The following is a 23,819-nucleotide window of genomic DNA, read 5'->3' as shown; positions in this document are numbered from 1 at the left end:
TTGTGAGGCCACAAGCCAGATGCATTAATATTAGTGTTGCAATTGAAAGATGACGATTGGGGAGGTAATGCTACTTTAATTACAAAAGTGCTTTTTATTCCTCACAGCCATGTACTTGTATTTCATACAGTAAAGCCACCAATGTGGTCTTATGTCAGGAATATTATATAATAATAATACTACATATTTTTGGCTACATGAGCTGTGAAAATGAGATTTTAGCGGCATTATAGAAGCAGACTTACAAAGTCACTGACCACTCTGCTTCCCAGTATGTCTCCTACACTCCACTACATTCTGTATCTGGCTGACAAGTTCTATATGTGTGTGTGAGATACGTGTATATTATAAACTTTTTTTTTGCGTAGCTCTAACCAAGTCTTTATATTTGACTTGTTTTTTGTTTATTTTTTGGAGTGCTGTGTATAATTTCTCCAAATATACACATAATATATTGCTTCATCACTTTCCATGAAGCCCTCCTATTATCTGTGTTTTACAGTCCAGCAGAGACTGCTGAGTCTACATAATGTGAGTGAAACATTTTCAATGTGTTCAGTGCATTGTTTACACTGACGCACTTTTAATATAAATTAAACTTCTGTAATATTAAGCCAAGTAACATACCTGGAAAATAATACTGTAATACTGAAACAAGGGCAGTGCTTCTCTGTCTTACATCACTCTGGCAGCATGGGTGTAACACTTGTAAGTTTATAGTGCACCCAAAACAGTTCAAGAATTTCATCAGTCTTGCACACAGCTGGACTCCAAACTATTAATTATGTGACTTCTGAAGACACCGTTACCGGGATTTATTGAAGTGTATCTTAGCAAAAGTGGTAGATACCATGTAATCAATTATTGTGTTTTTATTTGTATTTACAGTATTTTGTGTTGATCAGTGAATAAAATTCCCAAATAAATCCATTTCAGGGGTGCGAGGAGAAATGAGCGTAGATTTCTGTAAAATCTCCCCCAGGGGATTGAATCTCCCCCTTAAAATGTCTCTGTCACTTCGTCCTTGTAATAACAGAGCGTTAAAAGTGCATTCATTACCGCATCTCTAAGCTGCCAGGCAGCATACCTAGCGCAGGGGGATTTACAGACACATACTCTTCAGCACAGGTCTCTGGGAGGGTAAAATGGATCAAGGAAGGGGAGTGGATCTTTTTCAATCTCTTGCAGTTCTCCACTGTTCGGCCATGTGTGTGACTGAGCGTTTCGTCTGCTCACACCACTATGCTGCCGATTCATTAATTTAAGCCAGGACATGAACATGGTACTTTGATTCATAGTACGCATGACCTGCATACTTTTCCGGTGGTAATTGCTTTCACGATTACCACTAATCCGACATCGACAAGCGCTACAAAGAAAATCAGAATTTCTGAAACACCAATTGGAAAATAAACAGACTTGCCTTGAAGCTGACACTGGAGATCTCCGATTGGATCACCATGCTGACAGCAGGTTATTCCGATTGGACAAGTGTTCGGCACTGCAGCTTGACATCATCGCGACGTCTGTCAATAGAAATTTTAAAGCGGCAATGTCTGGTTAAGTGTTTAAACACTTAACCTTAGGGGTCCCCAACATTGCCGCTTTAAATTTCTATTGACAGACGTCGCAATGACGTCAAGCTGCAGTGCCGAACACTTCTCCAATCGGATAACTTGCTGTCAGCATGGTGATCCAATCGGAGATCTCCAGCGTCGGCTTCAAGGCTAGTCTGTTTATTTTCAAATCGGTTTTGCAGATATTCAGATTTTATTTGTAGGGCTTGTCGATGTCGGATTTTTCCTCATTGGTCAACCATATCCAACTCTACTTTTCATTCATCTGACATGAATGGTACAATTCACTCAGTCTAGTGGCAGAAGAAGTATTCCAGGGAATTGCAATATTACGCTTTGGGAATAAAACTTCACACAAAGCAAAGTGCTTCCTTACAGCGGCAGCACGCGGAGGAATGATGGAATCACCCGGCGTTAGATTTGACATGTATGTAGGTGACGGCTACAATACACAAAAAAACAACAACACACTGACAAGGTTTAAATTATTATCTATATTCACAGTAAATCAAACTAGAGTTAGTGTTTTTTTATGTAAAAATAAACGTTTTAAAAGCATCATGAGTGATCTACACAGTTTGTAACACATGGCGGTAACTGTGTTTTTTTGCTTTTTCTTTTAAATCTCTATTTCTTCATCAATATTGCAGTTTTCTGTAGTCAATATTCCAATATAATCCCATTAATTGCAGCTGGTGAATCACACTGGTCCTTCATATCTGTTATTTCACACACAAAAAAAATAAAGAAAAAACAAACAATACATTATATTAAAGGGTGCAGACAAATCCATAACAGCCTATATTGGGGGGAAGGGGGAATTAGGGTTAATGTAAACAAAAATCACTGGCTTTCTGTTCTCCTTGTGTCATTACGCTGTATTTGTTGCCATAAGCAGCTAGGGTAGTCTCCTGCTATTACCTCCAGCAGACCTGCTGGACAGCGCTGGAGAACATGAAGGGGTGGATTTACTAAAGCTTCTAAATGCAAAAGTGGAGGTGTTGCCTATAGCAACCAATGAGATTCTAGCTATAATTTTTTAGGATGTAATAGATAAATGATAACTAGAATCTGATTGGTTGCTATGGGCAACACCTCCACTTTTCTTTATCAAATCATAAGCAGCTAATATTTTATTGCTGACTACGGAATAAAAGCTAAGCCGAGAAACCATCTTGTATGTGATTGCAGTAATAGAGAACTATAGGATCCAGCACTCAGGCTTCATCCATCATGGCTATGGGAGGTATGGGTCCTGCCTTGCTGCAGCCTTTCTCTGTGTACTACACAATATCGGTCATGACTAATTTTTCTACTAACAAATGAATGTACATGAAGTCTAAGATACGGGGTACAGTAAGGCCCCCTCTGATCTAGCATTAGTTCCTACAGGGGCTTTCTACTTTATTACTAAATCCTCTACCTTCCCAATATTAGTACTTCTGTTGGGGCTCCTGCCCTGGGAACCCCATTATATGCCTTATTCAGCACAGTGCCAGCACTTACAGCCAGGGCTCTGACAATCACTTTGGCGCTATATAGGTCTCTCCATAACAGCGGTGACCAAACAGAGTAGCTTGAAAGCCTTAGAGACGATGTGTCTCATCCCCCCGGCCGTGGAGGGGACGAAGCAGCGCTGACGGTTGCCCGCCATGGTCCCGACACTTACGTATAGCTAACTACAGCAACCAAGTCATTGGTAAACCAAGGGGGGGTATCCTAGTGCCTGGAAACCCCCCTCTAAGTCTGGGGCACTGTATAATTGAAGTGGCTGGCCCTGCCCCCGCTCCACACGGCTCTGCTTGAAAAGGGGAGAGCTGCGTGCACCTAACAGTAGTGCACGCAGCATTGCCTATGTATATTATGGGGATAGGAAGAGTTGGAGAGCAGCCAAGCACTGTCTAAAATTATAACCACGCCCCCATGCATGCTGGTCACGCCCACTGGCGGCGTGGTGTGGAGACCCCCCTCTACAAATCCTGCGTTTGCCCCTGCAAGTAGTCATAGTGGAAGGAGCTCACTAAAGTACTATTATTGGGAAGAGATGGGGGTTTAGTAAGCCCTGTAATTCAGTGGAAAATCCTCATTACGAAAGGTGGAATTATCCTATACTGCCTGCCGTCACTGACTAGAATCAGTGTATAACATAATGTAGATTAATCCAACTCCAGCGATGGGCAGGTCTATTACCCAGCATTGCTTACATTGTCCAGGCTTGTATACATATATAATTCACAAGTAATGTTGGTCTAATCTGTAAATAATATGTGTATAAATGCTGAGTTGTGATGGCATGGCTTCTGTTGTCATTAGGAAAACTCTATTGTACATTATTACAGTAAAGTACTCGGCCTGCGGACTTGTGTCTTTATATGGTCACGGAACTCGGTGACCTGTAACATTCACAGCATTTATAATAAGAGGTACAATGTTCCATATATGTGTAGCACATTTAACACCTCTGTACATTGACTTACCTCGTCAATAGATTCAAAATGAACTAACTCCTACAATTCGTCTTATCTGCTCATATGTCAGCCAGAAGACCAGTGACCAGGGAGCCTGTGAGACAACAGAAGTAGGAAACCATGTAACGTAAACTGCAAGGCTGCTGTGATATTATAACCTTCCCAGGTTGGCTTATATTAGAATACCCCTGTATTTGTCAAGTGTCAGTGAGACTGGCAAGGATGCTATACTGCTAGCTACAGGATGCTATACTGCTAGCTACAGGATGCTATACTGCTAGCTACAGGACGCTATACTGCTAGCTACAGGATGCTACACTGCTAGCTACAGGATGCTATACTGCTAGCTACAGGATGCTATACTGCTAGCTACAGGATGCTACAGTGCTAGCTACAGGATGCCACACTCCTAGCTACAGGATGCTACACTGCTAACTACAGGATGCTATACTGCTAGCTACAGGATGCTATACTGCTAGCTACAGGATGCTATACTGCTAGCTACAGGATGCTATACTGCTAGCTACAGGATGCTATACTGCTAGCTACAGGACGCTATACTGCTAGCTACAGGATGCTATACTGCTAACTACAGGATACTATACTGCTAGTTACAGGATGCCACACTCCTAGCTACAGGATGCTACACTGCTAACTACAGGATGCTACACTGCTAACTACAGGACGCTATACTGCTAGCTACAGGACGCTATACTGCTAGCTACAGGACGCTATACTGCTAGCTACAGGATGCTATACTGCTAACTACAGGACGCTATACTGCTAGCTACAGGACGCTATACTGCTAGCTACAGGATGCTATACTGCTAGCTACAGGATGCTATACTGCTAGTTACAGGACGCTATACTGCTAGCTACAGGACGCTATATTCGGTGCAATGCCAAAATACGATAGGACCAGACAGCCAGTAGGTACAATTCTCACCCAGGTAGCCTCCACATATTATGACTGCTAAAAGCTGATTTTATGTGAGAAACCATTTAATATTGTAACATATTCATTGGTGCTATATAAATAAATAAATGATGATTCATATGTCTACTAACTAATGTCTGTTAATATAATTTTATTATCTGCATCCAAAATTGACTAGTATGGATGAATTATTCTTCCTCTTATTATCTGTGTTGGTGTGTATAATCTTACACTGCAATTTCCATCTTACCCTTGTATGTAGGTAGGGTAGATGGATGAAATATAGTACTTAACTAAACTAAGGTTGTTGATTTTATTTAATATGAGTTGTCTTACCGCTTCTGCTAAAAAGCTTAAATTGCAAATTGCAAACATGGCATATAGCTTATCTATTACTTCACTTTAAACTTGCAGTGTTCCTCCTCTGATGTGTGAGTGCACACACACACACATACATACATACATACATACATACATATATATATATATATATATATATATATATATATATATATATATATATATATATATATAATATAAATGCCTAGTGGCGTGTGTTAGTCTGTGTGTGTGTGTGTGTGTGTGTGTGCGTGTGTGGTGTCGAAGTCAGCTAATTGGATAAAGTCATTTCAATTAAAATCGAGCAAACTTGGTTGTCTTTGTCTGAAAAGGTGCGTATGGTACGCTACGGCGTACAAGGGCACGCTACGGCGTGGAAGGGCGTACGCAGCTACTACACGTGGCAGCAACAGTATTTGGTCTTTTACCATACATTCGCACAAACACGCATACTTGTAAAATAGTACACATTAATGGTAGTTGCAACACATAGTCAGTTATGTCGAAATATAGTATTATTTATATGTTATAATATAAGTTATATGCACATTAGTGAAATATATGGAACAGGTTGAAGGAATCATATCATGTGTGGTATCATAATAAACCTCTTAACATTTGCTACTGTTTGGTTCACTCTGCGAAGGAATCGCAGAGTGCATACACAAGTTATGAATGATAGGGAATTATGAACTACTTAAGACTAAGGAATCTTGGCGGGAAGAGCAGAGCATACCCCCTGGAGAGATGACCCCCTCCTTTGGATTCCTTAGGATGAACTAGCCAATGATTGACAACCTTCCTGAAACCTGGACCAATAGAAACAAGCTATACCATCTGTGGTGATACGCCTGTGACGAGAATGTATGTGTGAAGGTAATTGATTTCCATTTTGCATAAAAGACAGTTTTGAACAACTCTTTGCTGAAGGGTTATTACAGTTTACAATAACAAGGACGATGGTTGATTAAAACGAGAAAATACCAGAAGGATGAGTCATAGTCACAAGATGTGAACATGCTTGAGAAAGTAGGAGTGATGATTTTGATTGGGTCCTCGGCATACAGTGTACATAAGGTGTGCACGAGGAGACTTTAGCAAATAAGAAACAACCCCATACTATTTAACAAAGGGGATTTCCACGGAGAAACCGGAGTTCACTTTGGACGCAGCAGACGTGCTACGTGAGTCCCGGTATTTCCCCGTGCTGATTGCTGGAATTCCCCAATCGAAGATAGGCTTCGGGTGATGCTACAATATCCGGTGATGTATTGATGCTTTTAACTTGATGCTTATATTGAAACTGTGTTTAAGAACGCTGTTATAACCTTTATATTGTTTAATTAACTTAATAAAAAGATACTATTCAAGTTAATTCATGTCTTGACTCTTTAATGAGTGCCTATGCAGTGTAATAGTGAGCGCTGTATGTAGTGGTACTTTTCCACATCTTGAAAGTTGAGGCAAGACACCATCTTCATTGTATTACTGTATTTCTGTGTGCATATAAGCAGCAGCTTCACATCTAGTGTTCAGACATCTTGTCCCCAGACTTCAGGATTGAATGACTGCACACTGGATCCAGAGCGCCTGCGATAAGTAACGGCTGTACTTATTATTATTTCGCTTGAATTATTCTGCTACTTTTTGAGAATAAATCTTTGTGCTTTGGAAACACAAATCGAGGTTCGACAATCGTTATTGGCTTGCGACAATACACACTTAACAATTTGGAGGCTCGTCAGCTTTGGAGGTTTCGTTGCCGATGATACGCAAGACCAATGGATTTAGGTTCCGCAACAAAAGGTGGAGACGCGTCATAAACGGGTAAGAACGCAATGTGTTCAAAACCTGAATTTTACTCTGTGTTGTGAAACCGAATGTCCGTTTTGCATTGTCTAGGGCACGCTAACTAGAACCTAGTGACAAAAGAGAAAACTGTTTATTTTTACTGTCATTGTGCGTTTTAACTGTATTGCATTGCTTAGCGTATGTGTATTTCCTGCTGTGCGTACGCGCACTTCCGGTAGATTTTCCACGTGGTTAAACAATTGATTTGATAGTTATACATGCATAGTATAAATCACTTGTGAAAATCTCTGAAACATTATTACTATTGTTGGGAACATTGTTGATTTTCTGCGCAGAAAACTAAGGTGTATGTGTTTGGTGATTGTATGATTTTGAAGTGAAAGTTGATTTACTGTCAAAAAAAAGACAGGGATATCGGTTGCCATTTGACGAGGCGGGCTGGACAACCGAGGTAGTATACAAGGCAGGTATACTGGCAGCAAAAGCCCTGTTTGAAAAGAGAACAGTTAAAAAGCTTTTGGAAACTTTCTCCCCAAGGGCAATCGCAAGGTTTAGCGATAGTTAGTATTGCTAAGCGGTGCGATCGGACCGCATGGTTTTGCAACCGTGCTTGTGACTTGGGTTGAACGGCTGGAGGCATTACGCTGGTACAAACGGGTATAAAAACTCCGGTACTACCAGTTCAGTAATACTCAACAGATTTTGTGGAGACCCAGGATATCAAGGAGCTGATATTTCCGTTGTCCATAGTGATATTTCTGTGTTAGGAGGTGTGTGGGCGTAGCCTGTGAAACTGTCCACGGATAAAAAATCTCTAGTAGGTTCTGTTTGAAAGGAGAACAGGTAAAAAGTCTTTTTGCGTAGCGTTGACAAATAGGTTGTTTTCACAATGGGTGCGAAGCAAACGCTAGAGATGGTTGATGTTGTGCTGCTTAAGGAAGGACCGCTGGGGTCAGCTAGGTACCTTATGTTTAAGAAATATGGTGCATACGCAACTGCGTATTGCGACAAATGGGTCAAGATGACCAAAGATTGTGATAGGCCTTTCCCAACAATAGGAAGTTTTAATTCAGGGGTACTAAATAATGTAAAAGATAAAGTGTGGTTGATTAAATCAACAAAAGTGAGAAATAGACATAATGATTGTTTAAAATTGTGGCAAATGGAAGGTAACACGTGGCAGAGCAGCGAATGCACAGCGGAAGTAGGCATGGCGAAAAGCGCGCGCACGGCGGAAGTAGTCGTTGAGAAGCGGGAGGGGTAAGTACAGCCGTTATTAAAACTGAAAAAAGAGAAATTGCTAAGTTGTATCCTGTTTTAAGTCAGTTTAAAACAAGTGTATCAGAAGATGAACCCACTGTGATTTCGGCCATTGCCCATGCTGTTAATATGCTAGAGGTTCAGCCTAAGTATGGGAAAGGAGCAATGGCTGAGATAGGTGAAAATAGTGTGATCACTAGGAGTGATAGCGTCCTAAATCTTGAAACAACGAATCCTGTAGTGACTTCTGAAACCAGTGAACCAGTGGGTGCGTACCCAGTCCGCACAATATCAGTTCCCAATGGGAAACCGGATAAGGATGGTGTAGTTCCTTTCAGAAATGTTACAATGCATTGTCCTTGGACTAGATCAGAGTTACGTTCCATTATGACTGAATTCCCAGATCCTAGAAAGGAGTTGGCTAAATGTCAGAAATTTGTTAAGGACTTAGGAAATGCCCACAAACCAACCAATAAGGACTGGCGTGTAGTGTTGAGGGCGTGTCTTCCTCCCAATACTGACATACAAAAATTTGTTAAAGATTGTTTGTTGGATGAAGATGACACCTTGACTGATGAGATTAACCAAGAAAATATAGAACAAATTGTCAAACATTTAGCCATCTATTTTCCAGTAGTAGTAAATTGGAGTAAGATTTTCACCATTAAGTAAAAGGAGAGTGAAATAGCAGTGGACTATTTTTCTAGGGCGCTAGCATCAATGACACACTTTACCGGAGTAACTAACATAAGAGAGGATCCACATCACAGGGAAGTAGCTGTAGGAGTGCTAATGGATGGTCTTAGGGAAAATTTAAAAACCAGAGTACAAACCTCATTACCTAATTGGAGAGGTATCACAGTAGACTCTCTTAGGGAATCTGCTGTGGAACATGACAAAAATATCTTTAGAAAGAAGAGAAAGGTGATAGGTTGATGACGGTGAGTATTCAGGCTTTAGAAGGAATACACACACAACCACAAACATACCAAGCATACAACTCAAGTAAAAAGGTAATGGTATGTTTTCGCTGTCAGAAAGAGGGACACATAAGGAGATTCTATCCAGAAGCAAGGAAAGAAACATCAAGGGGGGAATCATAAGGTATCCTCCAGGGAGAAACACACATAGGCAAGAGAACACACAGCTACCAGCGCATATTATAGCAGTAAATGCTGCGCGGGAAAAAGATAGTCAGCGCTAGGGGTCAGGTCATACCTGTAATCTACAGCCAGTGAGGTTAACTGAGAGTCAGAGAGAAGAACCAACTATGATAGTTGACATAGCTGGTAGGAAAAAAACCTTTCTTGTAGATACAGGGGCGGCCCGATCTGTGATAACCTCTCCTTTCAATCTACAGGTGACCAGTAAAACCATTCCAGCCATGAGGGTAATGGGAAAAGTGTTGCATTATCCACTAACTAAACCTGCTGAAGTTACTATCGGGCCCCTGCATACCAAGCATTCGTTTCTCTTGGCTGCGGCGGCTCCTACTAACTTGCTGGGAAGAGACTTGTTATGTAAAATGGGATGTGTCATATACTGTACTTCTGATGGTGTGTTCTTAGATATACCGGAGAAGGTCGCACATGAGGTACAAGATATATTGGACACCCCTCAAAGGTTAATGTTACACTATCCTGTTATAGAACAAAGTCCATCTCAAGTAAAGGGGATGTTGCTGGAAATACCAGGTTCACTATGGACCAGAGATGGACAGGACACTGGACTGATGGCAAATGTAGCCCCTGTCATGGTCAATCTAAAAAGTGGTAGGATAGCTCCAAAAATCCCACAGTATCCATTAAAACCAGAGGTGGAACTAGGGGTATATCCTGTTATTGAGAGGCTGTTACAACAAGGGATTTTAATTCGTACAGCCAGTACAGCAAATAGTCCCATTTTCCCTGTGAAGAAGAGTGGGGGGAGTGGCTATAGATTAATCCAGGACTTAAGGGGAATCAATAAAGTTGTTGAGAGCCAATTCCCCGTAGTGCCGAATCCAGCTGTCATCCTCATGCAGATTCCACCGTCTGCTAGTCACTTTATTGTCATTGATTTATGTTCTGCTTTCTTCTCAGTCCCTCTTCACCCTGACTGCCAATACCTTTTTGCATTCTCCTACCGGGGAGTGCAATACACATGGACCAGACTACCCCAGGGGTTCATTGACAGCCCCAGTATTTTCTCCCAAGCCTTACATGACTGTTTGCAATCCTTTCAACCCCACAATGGGTCTGTTCTAATTCAATATGTGGACGATTTGTTGCTGTGCTCTGATTCTTTTATGTCATGTTTACATGATACTACATTGTTGTTGCTTCATCTTTCACAAACAGGGCACAAGGTGGCAAAGGATAAATTACAGCCATGTCAGACTAAGGTCAAATACTTAGGACACTGCCTCACTAAGGGGCTAAGACACCTGACAACCGACAGGATTGAGGCCATACAACACATGACTCTGCCGCAGAGCCAGAAGCAGATTCGTACTTTCCTGGGGATGTGTGGATACTGTAGATCCTGGATCCCAGGTTTTTCTATTCTGGCATTACCATTGCAGGACCTAGTCTCTTCGTCAAAACCAGAACGTGTTGTACACACAGAAGAGTCAGAGCAAGCGTTCTTTAATCTTAAAGATAGTCTGACTAGAGCACCTGTATTGGGAATACCTGATTATGAAAAGCCTTTTGAGCTATACTGTACGGAAGCTGATGGTTGCGCAGCAGGTGTCCTCACACAGAAACATGGTGACGCTAGCAGACCGGTAGCATACTACAGTGCACAATTAGACAATGTGGCAAGGTCACTCCCAACATGTCTCAGAAGTGTAGCAGCAACTGCTCTTCTGGTAAGTAAGAGCGAGGACGTAGTATTAGGACATAATTCAACTGTCTATACACCCCATGCTGTATCAGCTCTGTTAAATTCAGCCCAAACCAGACATGTTTCTTCAGCTAGATTCACAAAGTGGGAACTAGCCCTGATGGCACCCTCAAACATCACCATCAAACGATGTAGCACCTTAAATCCAGCTACATACCTTCCATATGTGTCTCTAGAGACACAAAGGGTGGGAGGTGAGGAGACCCTGGTTGATGATGAGTTAGGCAAGAATACTGACACGCATGACTGTATGGAACACCTGAATCAGACTTTTACTGCAAGGCCCGACATACGTGACACCCCTTTAGAAAATGTAGATTTTACGTTTTATACAGGCGGGAGTTGTCATAGACAGACAGAGACGGGAGAGCTATGTACTGGTTACGCTGTTGTAGACGATCAGGATGTGGTAGAAGCTGAACCCCTTGGTCCACCTCACTCAGCCCAGGTGGCGGAACTAGTAGCACTAAGGAGAGCGTGTGAGTTGGCAGAGGGTAAATCAGCCAATATATATACTGACTCTAGGTATGCCTTCGGGGTAGTGCACGATTTTGGGGCTCTTTGGCGTCTTAGAAACTTTACGCCAGCAGCAGGTACGCCAGTGGCACACTCACAACACATAAAAGGACTTCTGACAGCAATACAGTTACCCAGAACAGTAGCCGTCATAAAGTGCAAAGCCCATACCTTTGAAGAAGACCCAGTGTCATTGGGCAACAACAGGGCAGACGAAGCTGCTAAATGGGCAGCAGGGCAACCTATTACTGTATCGACCGAGACTATGATGGTTTTTCAGACATTAGACATGCAGAAACTAATTGAAATGCAAGATTTGTGTTCCCTGCAGGAAAAGGCGGTCTGGAAGGCGAAGGGATGTGGTCAAGAGTCCTCAGGACTCTGGAGGGATGGACAAGGCAAGCCTGTAGCTCCCCGAACGTACTATCCAAGCCTGGCTGAAGCAGCACACGGTCTGACTCACCTGGGTAAAGAAGGTATGTGCAAACTGGTGAGAGCATACTGGTGTGCTCCTGGATTTTCCTCTCAGGCTGGTAAGAAGGCAATGTCATGTCTTACTTGTTTGAGGAAAAATGTCAGAAAACTATTCCAACTGAGCCATCCCACATCCCTCCTACAGACGGACCTTTTCAGGTAATACAAATTGACTATATCCAATTACCACCGTGCAGGAATCTAAAGTATGTGATAGTGTGTATTGATGTGTTTTCCGGTTGGGTAGAAGCATATCCGGCAGCAACTAATACTGCTGTGTTCACTGCAAAGAAAATTGTACAAGACTTTGTATGTAGGTTCGGTATCCCTAGAATCATTGAAAGTGATAGGGGTACCCATTTTACTGGTGATATCTTCCAAAATATGTGTAAACTCATGGGAATCGGTAGCAGACTTCACACCCCTTACCGACCACAAGCCATTGGTAAGGTGGAGAGAGTAAATGGTACTATAAAGAACAAGCTTGGTAAGGTAATGGCTGAAACTGGGTTGGCATGGCCTGAGGCTTTGCCATTGGTCCTCCATAGCATTCGGACCACTCCTAGACCTCCTCTTAATCTGTCCCCCTTTGAGATACTGTTCGGACGACAACCTCATTTGATCGTGAGTCCACAAGACGACTTGAAGTGTAATAATGAAGTGACTGTACAATATCTTATAAGAATGAGTAGACAGCTAAAGCAACAACAACAAAAACTAAAAATGCTGTCACCTGGTATGCCAGAAACGAACTGTCATGATGTTGAACCTGGAGACTATGTTATGATCCGCAATTTCTTACGTTCAGGTTGTTTAACAGACCGTTGGGAAGGCCCGTACCAAGTGCTGCTGACCAGTACTACATCACTGAAGGTTGCAGAGAGAGACACTTGGGTCCATTCCACCCACTGCAGGAGAGTCCATAATCCGGAGAAAGTGCAAGATAAAACTGAGACCGACGACATAGATCTGTAACATGTGAGTCTGTTCCGGGAGACCTAAAGCCTGCAGTCGAGACACCTGAACCAGAAACGTTGACCCAGAACTATCTTTCCAGCGATGGAGTGGCGGTTTTTGTTTTTCTTTTGTTCCAGGATTTTCCATGTTTTTACTCTTTCTAGGACATTCTATTTTTGTGAAGGAGGATAGAGGACGGAGGAGAGTTCTGGTAGTGATACGGATGAGATGGAGGCAGAGGAAAAGTTATTAGAATACTCAGAGCAGCCCATTATCAAGCTTGGTCCGGGGGTTATGAAAAGGTCTGCTAGCTCAGGAACTCGGAGGCAGTGTGAGGGGCTATTGTCTGATGAGTATTGTATCTGCAAGTTTTGTGACTCCCTAGTTGAAGAGAGATGCATCCAACGATGCCAGTCCCCCAGTATTCTGAATATAGGCGGGCATCCTTTGGAGGATTATCACTCCCTGGTGGGTAAGGTGCTAAACCAAACCGAGTGTTGGGTGTGCTCTCACGTGCGGCAACGGCAGCATAATATAGGACTAGTGCCATTCCCTCTAAACATATCCGAAGTACTCGAATTGAGGGGTGGGAGGCCCATAGACGGGAGGTACAATAACACTAGGTCCCCTAGTCTGACGCTTCGACAATACTCCATAGACAGATCTTTGCTGTGCCTAAATATCTCTCATGCAAAACGTCTGGAGAATTGGGAAGCTGACCCATCAGATCAAACAATGGCTCGCCACACTCATTTTAGAGGGAGACTCACAAGGTCACCAATAGGCAGGAATGTTGATGGAAGTCACAAACTAGGGCGTATAACCAAACATAAGAAAGTAGCCATTGGAAAAGTCTCTATAGATAATTGTAAGAATGTCATCCATGCCGACACGTATCTGGAGCAAATGGAGATACTAGGCATGGGTAGTTTTATCAAAACTCTGTGTGATATAATTAATGGGCATACTGTTCCTTATGTTCTCCCTGATGATATGTATTTTGTTTGTGGAAGGAAAGCTTATTCCTGGGTGACTCCGAGTTCCAAGGGCTTGTGTTTCTTAGCTAAACTGGTTCCTGAAATCATGACTATTACTCATGAAGAAATGGTTGGTATTCACAAGACTACATCACCACCATACATACACACACAGTATGAACACCGTGGCAAGAGAAATATGATTCCTGGTGAGGAACCCATAGCTACAAAATTGATTAGTGAAACTGCTGGTTTTCAAGTTATGGTTGCTCTAGATCTCACCAGGACCGCTCGGGGAACATTAAACTTTAAATATATCCAAGACCTAGCTAAATTAATAGATAATATCACAGAGATGTATGATGACACTTTCAGGTATACTGGAAGGGAGCTACAAGTGTACAAGAAGGAGTTGGTGCAACATAGACTGGTACTAAATTATCTCACCTCTAGTACTGGTAGGTACTGTGTGACACTGTCCACCCAGTTCGGTGTCAAATGTTGCACGTACATCACCAATAATACGGATGACCCGAAAGAGGTTATAGACCGGAAGATGGATGAAATTTTGCAACTAAAATGGGAATTTCGAAAGAACCATAATTCTTCGTTATATGAGGTCGGGGAAAAGATGGCAGGTTGGTTCTCGTGGTTGAACCCTGTGAAATGGTTCTCCGGTCTGGGGGAGTGGGTACAGGAAATGGTTGCTAGTGTAGGTAAGCTCCTTCTCCTTATACTGGGTGTCATCTTAGCGATTGGTTTATGTGTCAAATGTGTTCCTACTGTGTTGAAATGTGGAAAATGGTCTCCTAGGAGTAACACTGAGAAAGAGACTGAAAGGGTGGTACCAGATACCGAGATCATGGTCTGTGAAGAAGTATTGTATAATCCTGAACTTGAAACGGTGATTGAGTGATAGTTTGTTACACTATCAAAGGGTGGAGCTGTCGAAGTCAGCTAATTGGATAAAGTAATTTCAATTAAAATCGAGCAAACTTGGTTGTCTTTGTCTGAAAAGATGCGTACGGTACGCTACGGCGTACAAGGGCACGCTACGGCGTGGAAGGGCATACGCAGCTACTACACGTGGCAGCAACAGTATTTGGTCTTTTACCATACATTCGCACAAACACGCATACTTGTAAAATAGTACACATTAATGGTAGTTGCAACACATAGTCAGTTATGTCGAAATATAGTAATATTTATATGTTATAATATAAGTTATATGCACCTTAGTGAAATATATGGAACAGGTTGAAGGAATCATATCATGTGTGGTATCATAATAAACCTCTTAACATTTGCTACTGTTTGGTTCACTCTGCGAAGGAATCGCAGAGTGCATACACAAGTTATGAATGATAGGGAATTATGAACTACTTAAGACTAAGGAATCTTGGCGGGATGAGCAGAGCATACCCCCTGGAGAGATGACCCCCTCCTTTGAATTCCTTAGGATGAACTAGCCAATGATTGACAACCCCTTGGACCTTCCTGAAACCTGGACCAATAGAAACAAGCTATACCATCTTCATTGTATTACTGTATTTCTGTGTGCATATAAGCAGCAGCTTCACATCTAGTGTTCAGACATCTTGTCCCCAGACTTCAGGATTGAATGACTGCACACTGGATCCAGAGCGCCTGCAATAAGTAACGGCTGTACTTATTATTATTTCGCTTGAATTATTCTGCTACTTTTTGAGAATAAATATTTGTGCTTTGGAAACACAAATCGAGGTTCGACAATCGTTATTGGTTTGCGACAATACGCACTTAACAGTGGAAAAAATAAAACCAAGCTGCAGCGCCACCTGCTGGGCGGAGTTATACACTGACCTACTAAATTCTTAGTGTGTGTGGAAAAAAAACCTCAGAAAGGGCTGAAATTTGGTATACTAAGATGTTTTTAATTTGTTAATTTAATTTGTTAATTGTTAAAAGTGTTTATAAAGATTTAAAATATATATATATATATATATTTCTTGAAGGAGAAGTGACAGTTGGGAGTGGTTGGTGGTTGCCGGGGGTGACAGAGCGAGAGGAGTGTGATACTCAGGACCGCTGAGAGAGATCCCTGTGTCTGGATAGACATCTGGATAGATGTGGCGATGAAAATGAAGGATGAGGGGATGGAGAAGAATGATGAGGTGGTGACATGTGGACGAAACCACGTTAAAAAAGGGCGCTTGCGTCGGGAAGTAACGCTCTTCCCCTGAGGAGGCCTGGGCTAGGCCCAAATGCATGACAAGAACCTTTTTAACACCTTAAGTAGCTTGATTTGACTAGAATGCATGAGTATCATGCACGGGTTAACATATATATATATATATATATATAGAGAGAGAGAGAGAGAGAGAGAGAGAGAGAGAGAGAATTAGTTACCTAGGAGACTGCAAGCATTTCATTTAGACGGGGAAGATACAGTCTATTTACCAAACTAAACATATTTTTAGATATTTACCACGCTGGACAGGTTTAGAGCTATTCCATCACTACTCTCCAACAGTACTAAAAACACTTTTACATAATTATTTCTGAACATAATCTATACCAAACATCTCAATATTATTGAAAACACTAAACACATTTTAGACATATATCAGAGTAGCAAGAGTATTTTTTAAAAAAAGAGACTTAATGCAGATCATCTTTTGTTATAAACTAAAATAATTGTTCATCCAAACAACTTGAGAATAACTGCACTATATTAGTGTGTGTTTATTTACACCCCAGCAATAAGCGGTTACCATTCTCATCCAGGTAGGAATGAAGCCTTTGTAGAGGGACAGGAAGCCTTCTCCACATACAGCCTGAATAAAGCAATCGGTGGAAGACTTGTACAAGATCCCCCTGTAACACAGACATACGTTGGCATGAAGTGGACGTTATGATCCAAATAAACTACAACAGCAGAGTTAGTGACCCCCCTCCCTAGTGACAATATTCAAATACGCCTCTCATTCAAAATAGACCTCTAGGAAATATAATTTGCTTGGTATCTCTGTCAATCAATGCTTTAACCAATCTTTTGTAGATCCAGACAGAATTCACACCTGTAGACACACTGTTAGACTCTTGTCAGGGCTCCTCAGTACAGGATAGGGCTTTCTGACTAGTATGAGAATCGTCATAGAGACCATATAACTGGATCAATTAAAACGGACACTTTCATTGAAACAATATAACTTAAGTCTAAAGATAACCATTAGTATGTGGAATCTGCGGCAACTGATATACTTTGTTGGTTAAACCCTATTCTGTGCTTTTTCAGCCCTTTGGGGGGTGGAGGGCTATGTGCAGGAAGAGGGTCCTTGTTCTTTTGGAGGGGGCCAAAGAATCAAGTCCCCAGCTCAGTGTGAGCATTGCTCTGGGTGATTGGGGTCAAGCACCAATAAAAAAACAAAAAACCCTATTCTGTACTGATGGACTCCAACAAGGGTGAAAGAGTATGTCCGCAGGTAGAAATGTTTCTTCACAGTTAGCTAGTGGGATACTCTGACCAGTAAATGTACTCAAAGAGCTGTGACGCAAATTACATTTCCCAGACGTCTATTCTACTGAATTAATCAAGCAGAGAGTATACTTTCTAGAAATTAAGTTGGATGTATAGATTGATATTATAATAAAAGGGCTGATAAAATGGGGTGCGTTGTCTTATTTTAGGCGCAAAGGTTTATTAGAAAACCCTCCCACTTGACTTGCAGCATAGTCAAAGTCCCATAGAATTCTAGCACTCTTGAGATGCAGAATCCCAACCTTTTACATACCCAGTGCTGAAGTAGGTGTACCGCACCTCACTAGACAGTGACCCAATTGGGGGATGCCCTAGTCTGACTAAAGTCCCTCCAAGCTGCACCAATCAGAGATAACTGATCCAGCCATATAAAACTCCCTCCAATGGTAAGACAAACACCCCAAAACCATTTCTTTTGTTTCAGAGATCTTACTGGTTAAGTCGGGACAGCATAGTACAAAACAAGCATCAGTATTATAAATAACCCGATGACTATAGCACAATGTGTACAAATACGGGTGTCCCTATTCAACTACAATGTTTGCACGTTTGGCTAATTATTAAATATAGATTTATAGCATGCTGAAAGTAAATACTGTATATTATTAATCTGCTAGCATGGGACAAGCTAATCATTGCAAGGTCTTGGTTGGCCTCACACAGCTCCAGGATTAGTATATGGATAGCCTTGGTAAATAGCACAATGGTCAAAGTGGGCAAATTCCCAATATGCTCTAGAAGTTTAATACTCAGACTCAGGGAAGAACCACTTTGTACTATCTCTTATCCAACACTAATATATTTATGATGGTCTAGAAAAATTATAAGCCAGTATTGTGTAATATCCTTAGGGTATGACCCAGGTGAATATGTCTGCTCAGGAAATGTGTTTTACTAATTACCTCAATGTTAGAATGTGAATTTCCTTTATGAGTGCCTAAAAACTGCAGTAATATATATATATATATATATATATATATATATATATATATATATATATAATTATTCAACCTGAGAACACAATTTAAATCAGACCTGTCAAGGATTTTTTTTAAACACACTATGGGCAGGAATCCTCTGACCTACACTGCAGGAGGAGGCCGGCGTGGGAACAATCGTAGTAAGGTCTGACAGCTTTACTCCAAGAGCATATTGGGCTGTCAGTATAGAAAACATACTCCTGGGTCGAATCCATCTCTCCTGCTGTGTGTGCCCTGGAGAGAGCATAGTGCATACACACAGACCCTCTTTAAATGCATCGGTAAGATGACCAGAAGAATGTACTCACCGGCCATGCTTGTCTCTTGGTTGGTTCATTATCCTGGTCTTGATGACATCGGCCGGAGTGCCCAACGTCGCAGCCACCAGGCCTGAACAGATGCTAGTCAAGAGGTAACAGTTTCTTTCAGACTTTAAACGCTCTATTGCTTATATACAATTAGTTATCGGCACCCAGATTTTATTATAAATATGCTCACTGGCCTAGAGGAAGGAGCAGCTTCATTGCCTATCTGTGCAAGGTGCCTATGGGAGAGGAAGAAAGCCTTCTGTTGCCAGCTGTTCGCTCATAGCGGAGCACTGGCACATGTAGGGATGCGTCAATGACATTCCATAGGCCAGTTGTCAAATCGGCAGGGCAATTACAAAATAGACACTGCTGTAGTAATCACCTATGATATTGCAATAGGAGATTGCATATGTTTCTTAGATAAAGGCCAATAAAAAACAACTTTGTCCTCTGCACTGGATACCACTCTATAGTATTTGTATCATATCCAAGTGCAACTAAATAAAGGAAGAGAGAAAGGAAAAACAATACAAGCCAATAAATTTACTGCGAGAAGGCAATAATCCTTTTAACCACCAATCTAGCAATATATTAGAAGCACTTCCTATTGCAGGCCAGATCACAGGTATTTAAATCTTGGGCTATAAACTTCAGATCAGAGCAATAAATGAAAAAAAAACCTCATTTTTTTTACATAATACTTATTTAATGAAATGAGTGGGGTTTGCCTGGATGGTGCCAAACAAGCAGATTTCCTGCTCTGACACAGCAGGTAGTAGCTGGAGCAAAGCACTTTCTATGTAATGTTTAATGCAATTAAACAGTTTCTCAAAAAGTGCTCCGGTATTAGAGTCTAAATAATGTTTTTTTTAGCTACAAAGAAAATAATGTTTAATTTCTGCATTTCCCCCCTATTACAATCGATGTGGATTCTGGGATCCAGTCACACCAACATTTAACAACTCCACATGAGCGATTTGCAGCAATATATAGACATTAACAAAAAAGTAAGGAAAGAAAAGCAGAGACTAAAAATTGGTAGCCATGTGTAACAATAACCTGATGGAGATCTTTCATAAAGTTTCCGGTCATGAAAATAGCTCTGACATTTTTACGTCTTTTTCTTTCCTGAAATCAGCACGTGTGACACCAGCCTGAGAGGAGTTAGTTTCCTTCAGTTTAAAGTCCTCATGAATCTGAATGATCAGGATAAGTAAATTATGTGTGATATGTCTGTCCCAGTTATGAATTGAAAAATTATTGGTTCCCCTCATGCCAAAATTAATATAATTAAAATATAGAGGCAGAGGACGCCCCCCAATTAATCTGTTTTTTTGTGGTGCCCTGATCGTCAGATAAGCAAACTATTCCTATTGGAGGCCGCTGCTGTAGGGGGTCCCAGTACAATGGCACACTGACACAGATACAATCACTAGGAACAAAACTACCTGGTTTTTATGTATAAATAAACAACCTATAGAGAAAAGAAGAAATTACCTGGAAATACTGTGGCATAGACTGTTGTCCTTGAGGTTTGTGTTCCTAAGTAGAAAGTGTTTCACAGAATCGTAAGTGGTCAGATCTGGGGGTAAGGTAGAGTAACATGGAATTATTGTTCTGTAAGATCAGCAAGAGATTTGCAGACATATGTGTGTTTCTGGGTTTAGTGCAGAATTGGTTCTTGCATATGGAGCGATATGGAAATTAATTCATGGCTATACATAGAACTTGGAAAAAAAACTTGTCAAACATTGTGCAACCAGAACAATATTTATTAATGATCACAATCCAATCAAATTTGATCCCTTCATAATGTAAATGCCGGTTGGAGGATGACGATGTGGTGGGGGTAGTAAAGGAATGGACGTGTTGCTATTGTTAAGATTTGAATCTAAAATATTAAACCAAACAATAAATAAATAGTACAAAACCCCATACATAGACCTGCTCAGTGTTCCCCTCAAGCCGATTTAATGGTTTAAATGCTCAATCGACTGTTTTGCTGCAAATTAATTCTTCCAAGTATTTAGCTTTTTGCTTAATTACCATTAGCTTTAATATTGTGATAATTTGTTGTTTTTGTCTTTGATGACTTTTATTTGGGTTTTCTTACGGGGTTTACCAGACTCCATATGGTTATGTTTGATCGTTTTAATAATGTTCCGTATATGTATGTTATCACGTATCATTGTTATGATTTTCATTTGCTTCAATAAATGGAAACAATATTTGGAAAAGAAAAAAAAATTCTGTTTTTATGTTATGTAGCAGATGCCTCTCTTACATTACAATCACATTGCCCAATGATCTATTACAATCACCTTGCCCAAAGATCCATTACAATCACATTGCCCAAAGATCCATTACAATCACATTGCCCAAAGATCCATTACAATCACATTGCCCAATGATCTATTACAATCACATTGCCCAATGATCTTTTACAATCACATTGTCCAATGATCTATTACAATCACATTGCCCAATGATCTATTACAATCAAATTGGTCAAAGATCCATAAATTTCTCAGAGAGAGCCACAGGATAACATAATTCAAACAATACAACACTACAATGACTTTAGTCTGGTCATACTCATTTCCTGCTGATATACTATCTATCATCTAAACTAGTAGTTATATTAATTTACACATGAACATATAATCTTTACATAGGGTCCATTTACCTCCCATATTTACCAATGCAGCTCTCTGAACATTCGGCACCCATCCTGCCCACAAGCCACGGATTCCTCCTTTGGAAACGATGGTTACTAATGCATGATAGAACCCTCGGACTCTGTAAATAGGGATGGAAGCTATTCAGATAATACAGTTCATATCTTGTAGATGGTATATATAACCTATACAACATTCAGAATTACCTGTAGAGCAATTGGTCTCCTTGTGTCCCTACTGATGTCACATGAGCATCCCTATTTCCAGTGCATAAGTGTCCTGTATTACTAGGTCTTACCATCATGTGACGCTGTGAGGCTATTCCATGCGCTTTGAACAATCACTGTCCAGATAACCTATGATAGGTCACTCAGCAGCCAATAAGGATAGGCCCCTGGACACCTCGGAATGTCACGCTCACCTGGGCGGTCTCCCTTCGAGCCTTCGCTTCCCCTCCATCTGCATCTGAACTTTCACCAGGTCTGTTGGACTAGCGAAAAACTGGCCGATGGCTCCGGCTGACATCCCACACACCACAGCTTTCCTAAGACGGGAAACCTATATTTATATGCTATATACTTTGCAGAGGAATTGACACAAATATCCAAACATAGGGGGCGATAGTGGACAACATTTCAAAAAGTTTCTGTGAAATACACAAAGGAAAATCAGAATGTTGAGCGTTTCAATTCTCAAAGGATTGAAACATTACTTTGGTCTATTACACATTGTACTTCTCCCCTTCCCCTATCTCATATCTCTCCCTTTCCTCATTCCATTACCCTTCATGTACGTTTACCATGCAAAATATTACCAACCACAGGATGTACTTCCATATCCCTCACTCCACTGTACCTATATATTACTGTTATACTAACCCTCCACTTGATTCAATCTAGAAGTGTTTTTGTCTCCTTCTATCACACGTAATCTTATCAAGTCCTGCTCTATCCCTCCACCCATCATACCTCCTGTTATTTAATATGATCCATCTGCATGTCCCGCTCCCTTCCTTACTCTTCAATCCTCTATTGTGTTACGGTTTCTCCTCTTTCACTCTATACTCCATTCTTTCTTCTGCTTTGTCATTCTCTATGAACTGCTCTATCCCTTTCTTTCCTCCCATTTCCATGTCTATCTCTTTCTCTCTCTTCCATCCTTCCTTCTTTTATTCCATCCTCTGCTCCCTATCCATGTCCGGCTCTCTCCCGTTCTATTCAATCATGTAACCGCTTATACCATCCTCCTCTTCCATCTGCATGCTCTACATTCATCCTTTCTTCCTCTCTTTCTATTCCATACTTCATCAGCTTATTCCATCATCGTCCTCTGTCTCAGTGTATAACGCTCTCTTTTCATTCCATTCTTTATTCTGTTACTCTCAGCCTCTCCTCCCTGTCTTTTCCTGGCCCTCTCTTTTTCAATTCCTTCTGATACTCCATCAGCTCTTTTTCCCTATCTCTCTCCATTTCTACTCCACCTTTACTGCAATTACTCCATTGCCCTCCACTCTATATGTTCTTCCCACACTTTTCTATTCCTCCTCCCTTGTGCTTCTACAGACTCCTCCTGTGTCTGCATATCTTCGCTCTCTCGTCCTTTGCATCCTATCTTCTGTTACTCTATATCTGTCTCCCTTCCGTTATCTCTCCTCCGCTCCATGTCCTCTTTTCTCCCTTTCCGTAATGTACCACCTTCCGTTACATGTCTCATCCACTCCATGTCCTCTTCTCTCCCACTCTATTGTATCCTTTCTTCTGTTATTTCACCCTCCTATATTCCAGGTCCTCTTATGTCACATTTTATTCTATCCTCCCTTCTGTTACCCCATCCTCCACCCCATGTCCTATTCTCTCCCCTTCTATTCTTCCTTCTGTTACTCCACCCTCCTCCATCCCATGTACTCTTCTGGTCCATTTTATATCTTCTTTTTTTCTGTTACTCCACCCTCCTTCTCTGTCTCCATGCTCCACTCTCTCCCCAATCTAACACGATTTTACTACACATACATGTGAGGTTGAAGTGATTGTATTTGCATTTTTACATACAATTACAAATCATATAACATAAGCCAGTATATAAACAGTGTGTATCACTGCACAGCATAAGTAAAAGGCAGCATGATCTAGG

General features: G+C 41.2%; 1 protein-coding gene across 2 annotated transcripts in view; it reads right to left on the bottom strand.

The window, feature by feature from the left end:
• Nucleotides 1-2,052: 2,052 nt before the first annotated feature.
• Nucleotides 2,053-23,819, bottom strand: part of SLC25A27 (solute carrier family 25 member 27) — a 43,428-nt gene continuing 21,661 nt past the window's right edge. The window contains exons 4-10 of one of the 2 annotated variants that reach the window (XM_075201322.1): nucleotides 22,111-22,233; nucleotides 21,698-21,810; nucleotides 20,509-20,593; nucleotides 19,012-19,104; nucleotides 16,957-17,059; nucleotides 4,055-4,139; nucleotides 2,053-2,296 (exon numbers count right to left, since the gene is read on the bottom strand). In XM_075201322.1, the coding sequence (XP_075057423.1) occupies nucleotides 4,068-4,139; nucleotides 16,957-17,059; nucleotides 19,012-19,104; nucleotides 20,509-20,593; nucleotides 21,698-21,810; nucleotides 22,111-22,233 (589 nt within the window). In that variant the 3' untranslated portion in view covers nucleotides 2,053-2,296; nucleotides 4,055-4,067. The remainder of the gene's footprint in view (nucleotides 2,297-4,054; nucleotides 4,140-16,956; nucleotides 17,060-19,011; nucleotides 19,105-20,508; nucleotides 20,594-21,697; nucleotides 21,811-22,110; nucleotides 22,234-23,819) is intronic. The other variant, XR_012689534.1, reaches the window with a different exon arrangement.

This window comes from Mixophyes fleayi, chromosome 3 (assembly GCF_038048845.1).
Source record: "Mixophyes fleayi isolate aMixFle1 chromosome 3, aMixFle1.hap1, whole genome shotgun sequence".
Lineage (NCBI taxonomy): Eukaryota > Metazoa > Chordata > Amphibia > Anura > Limnodynastidae > Mixophyes > Mixophyes fleayi.
This window is presented reverse-complemented; position numbering and strand designations above follow the sequence as displayed.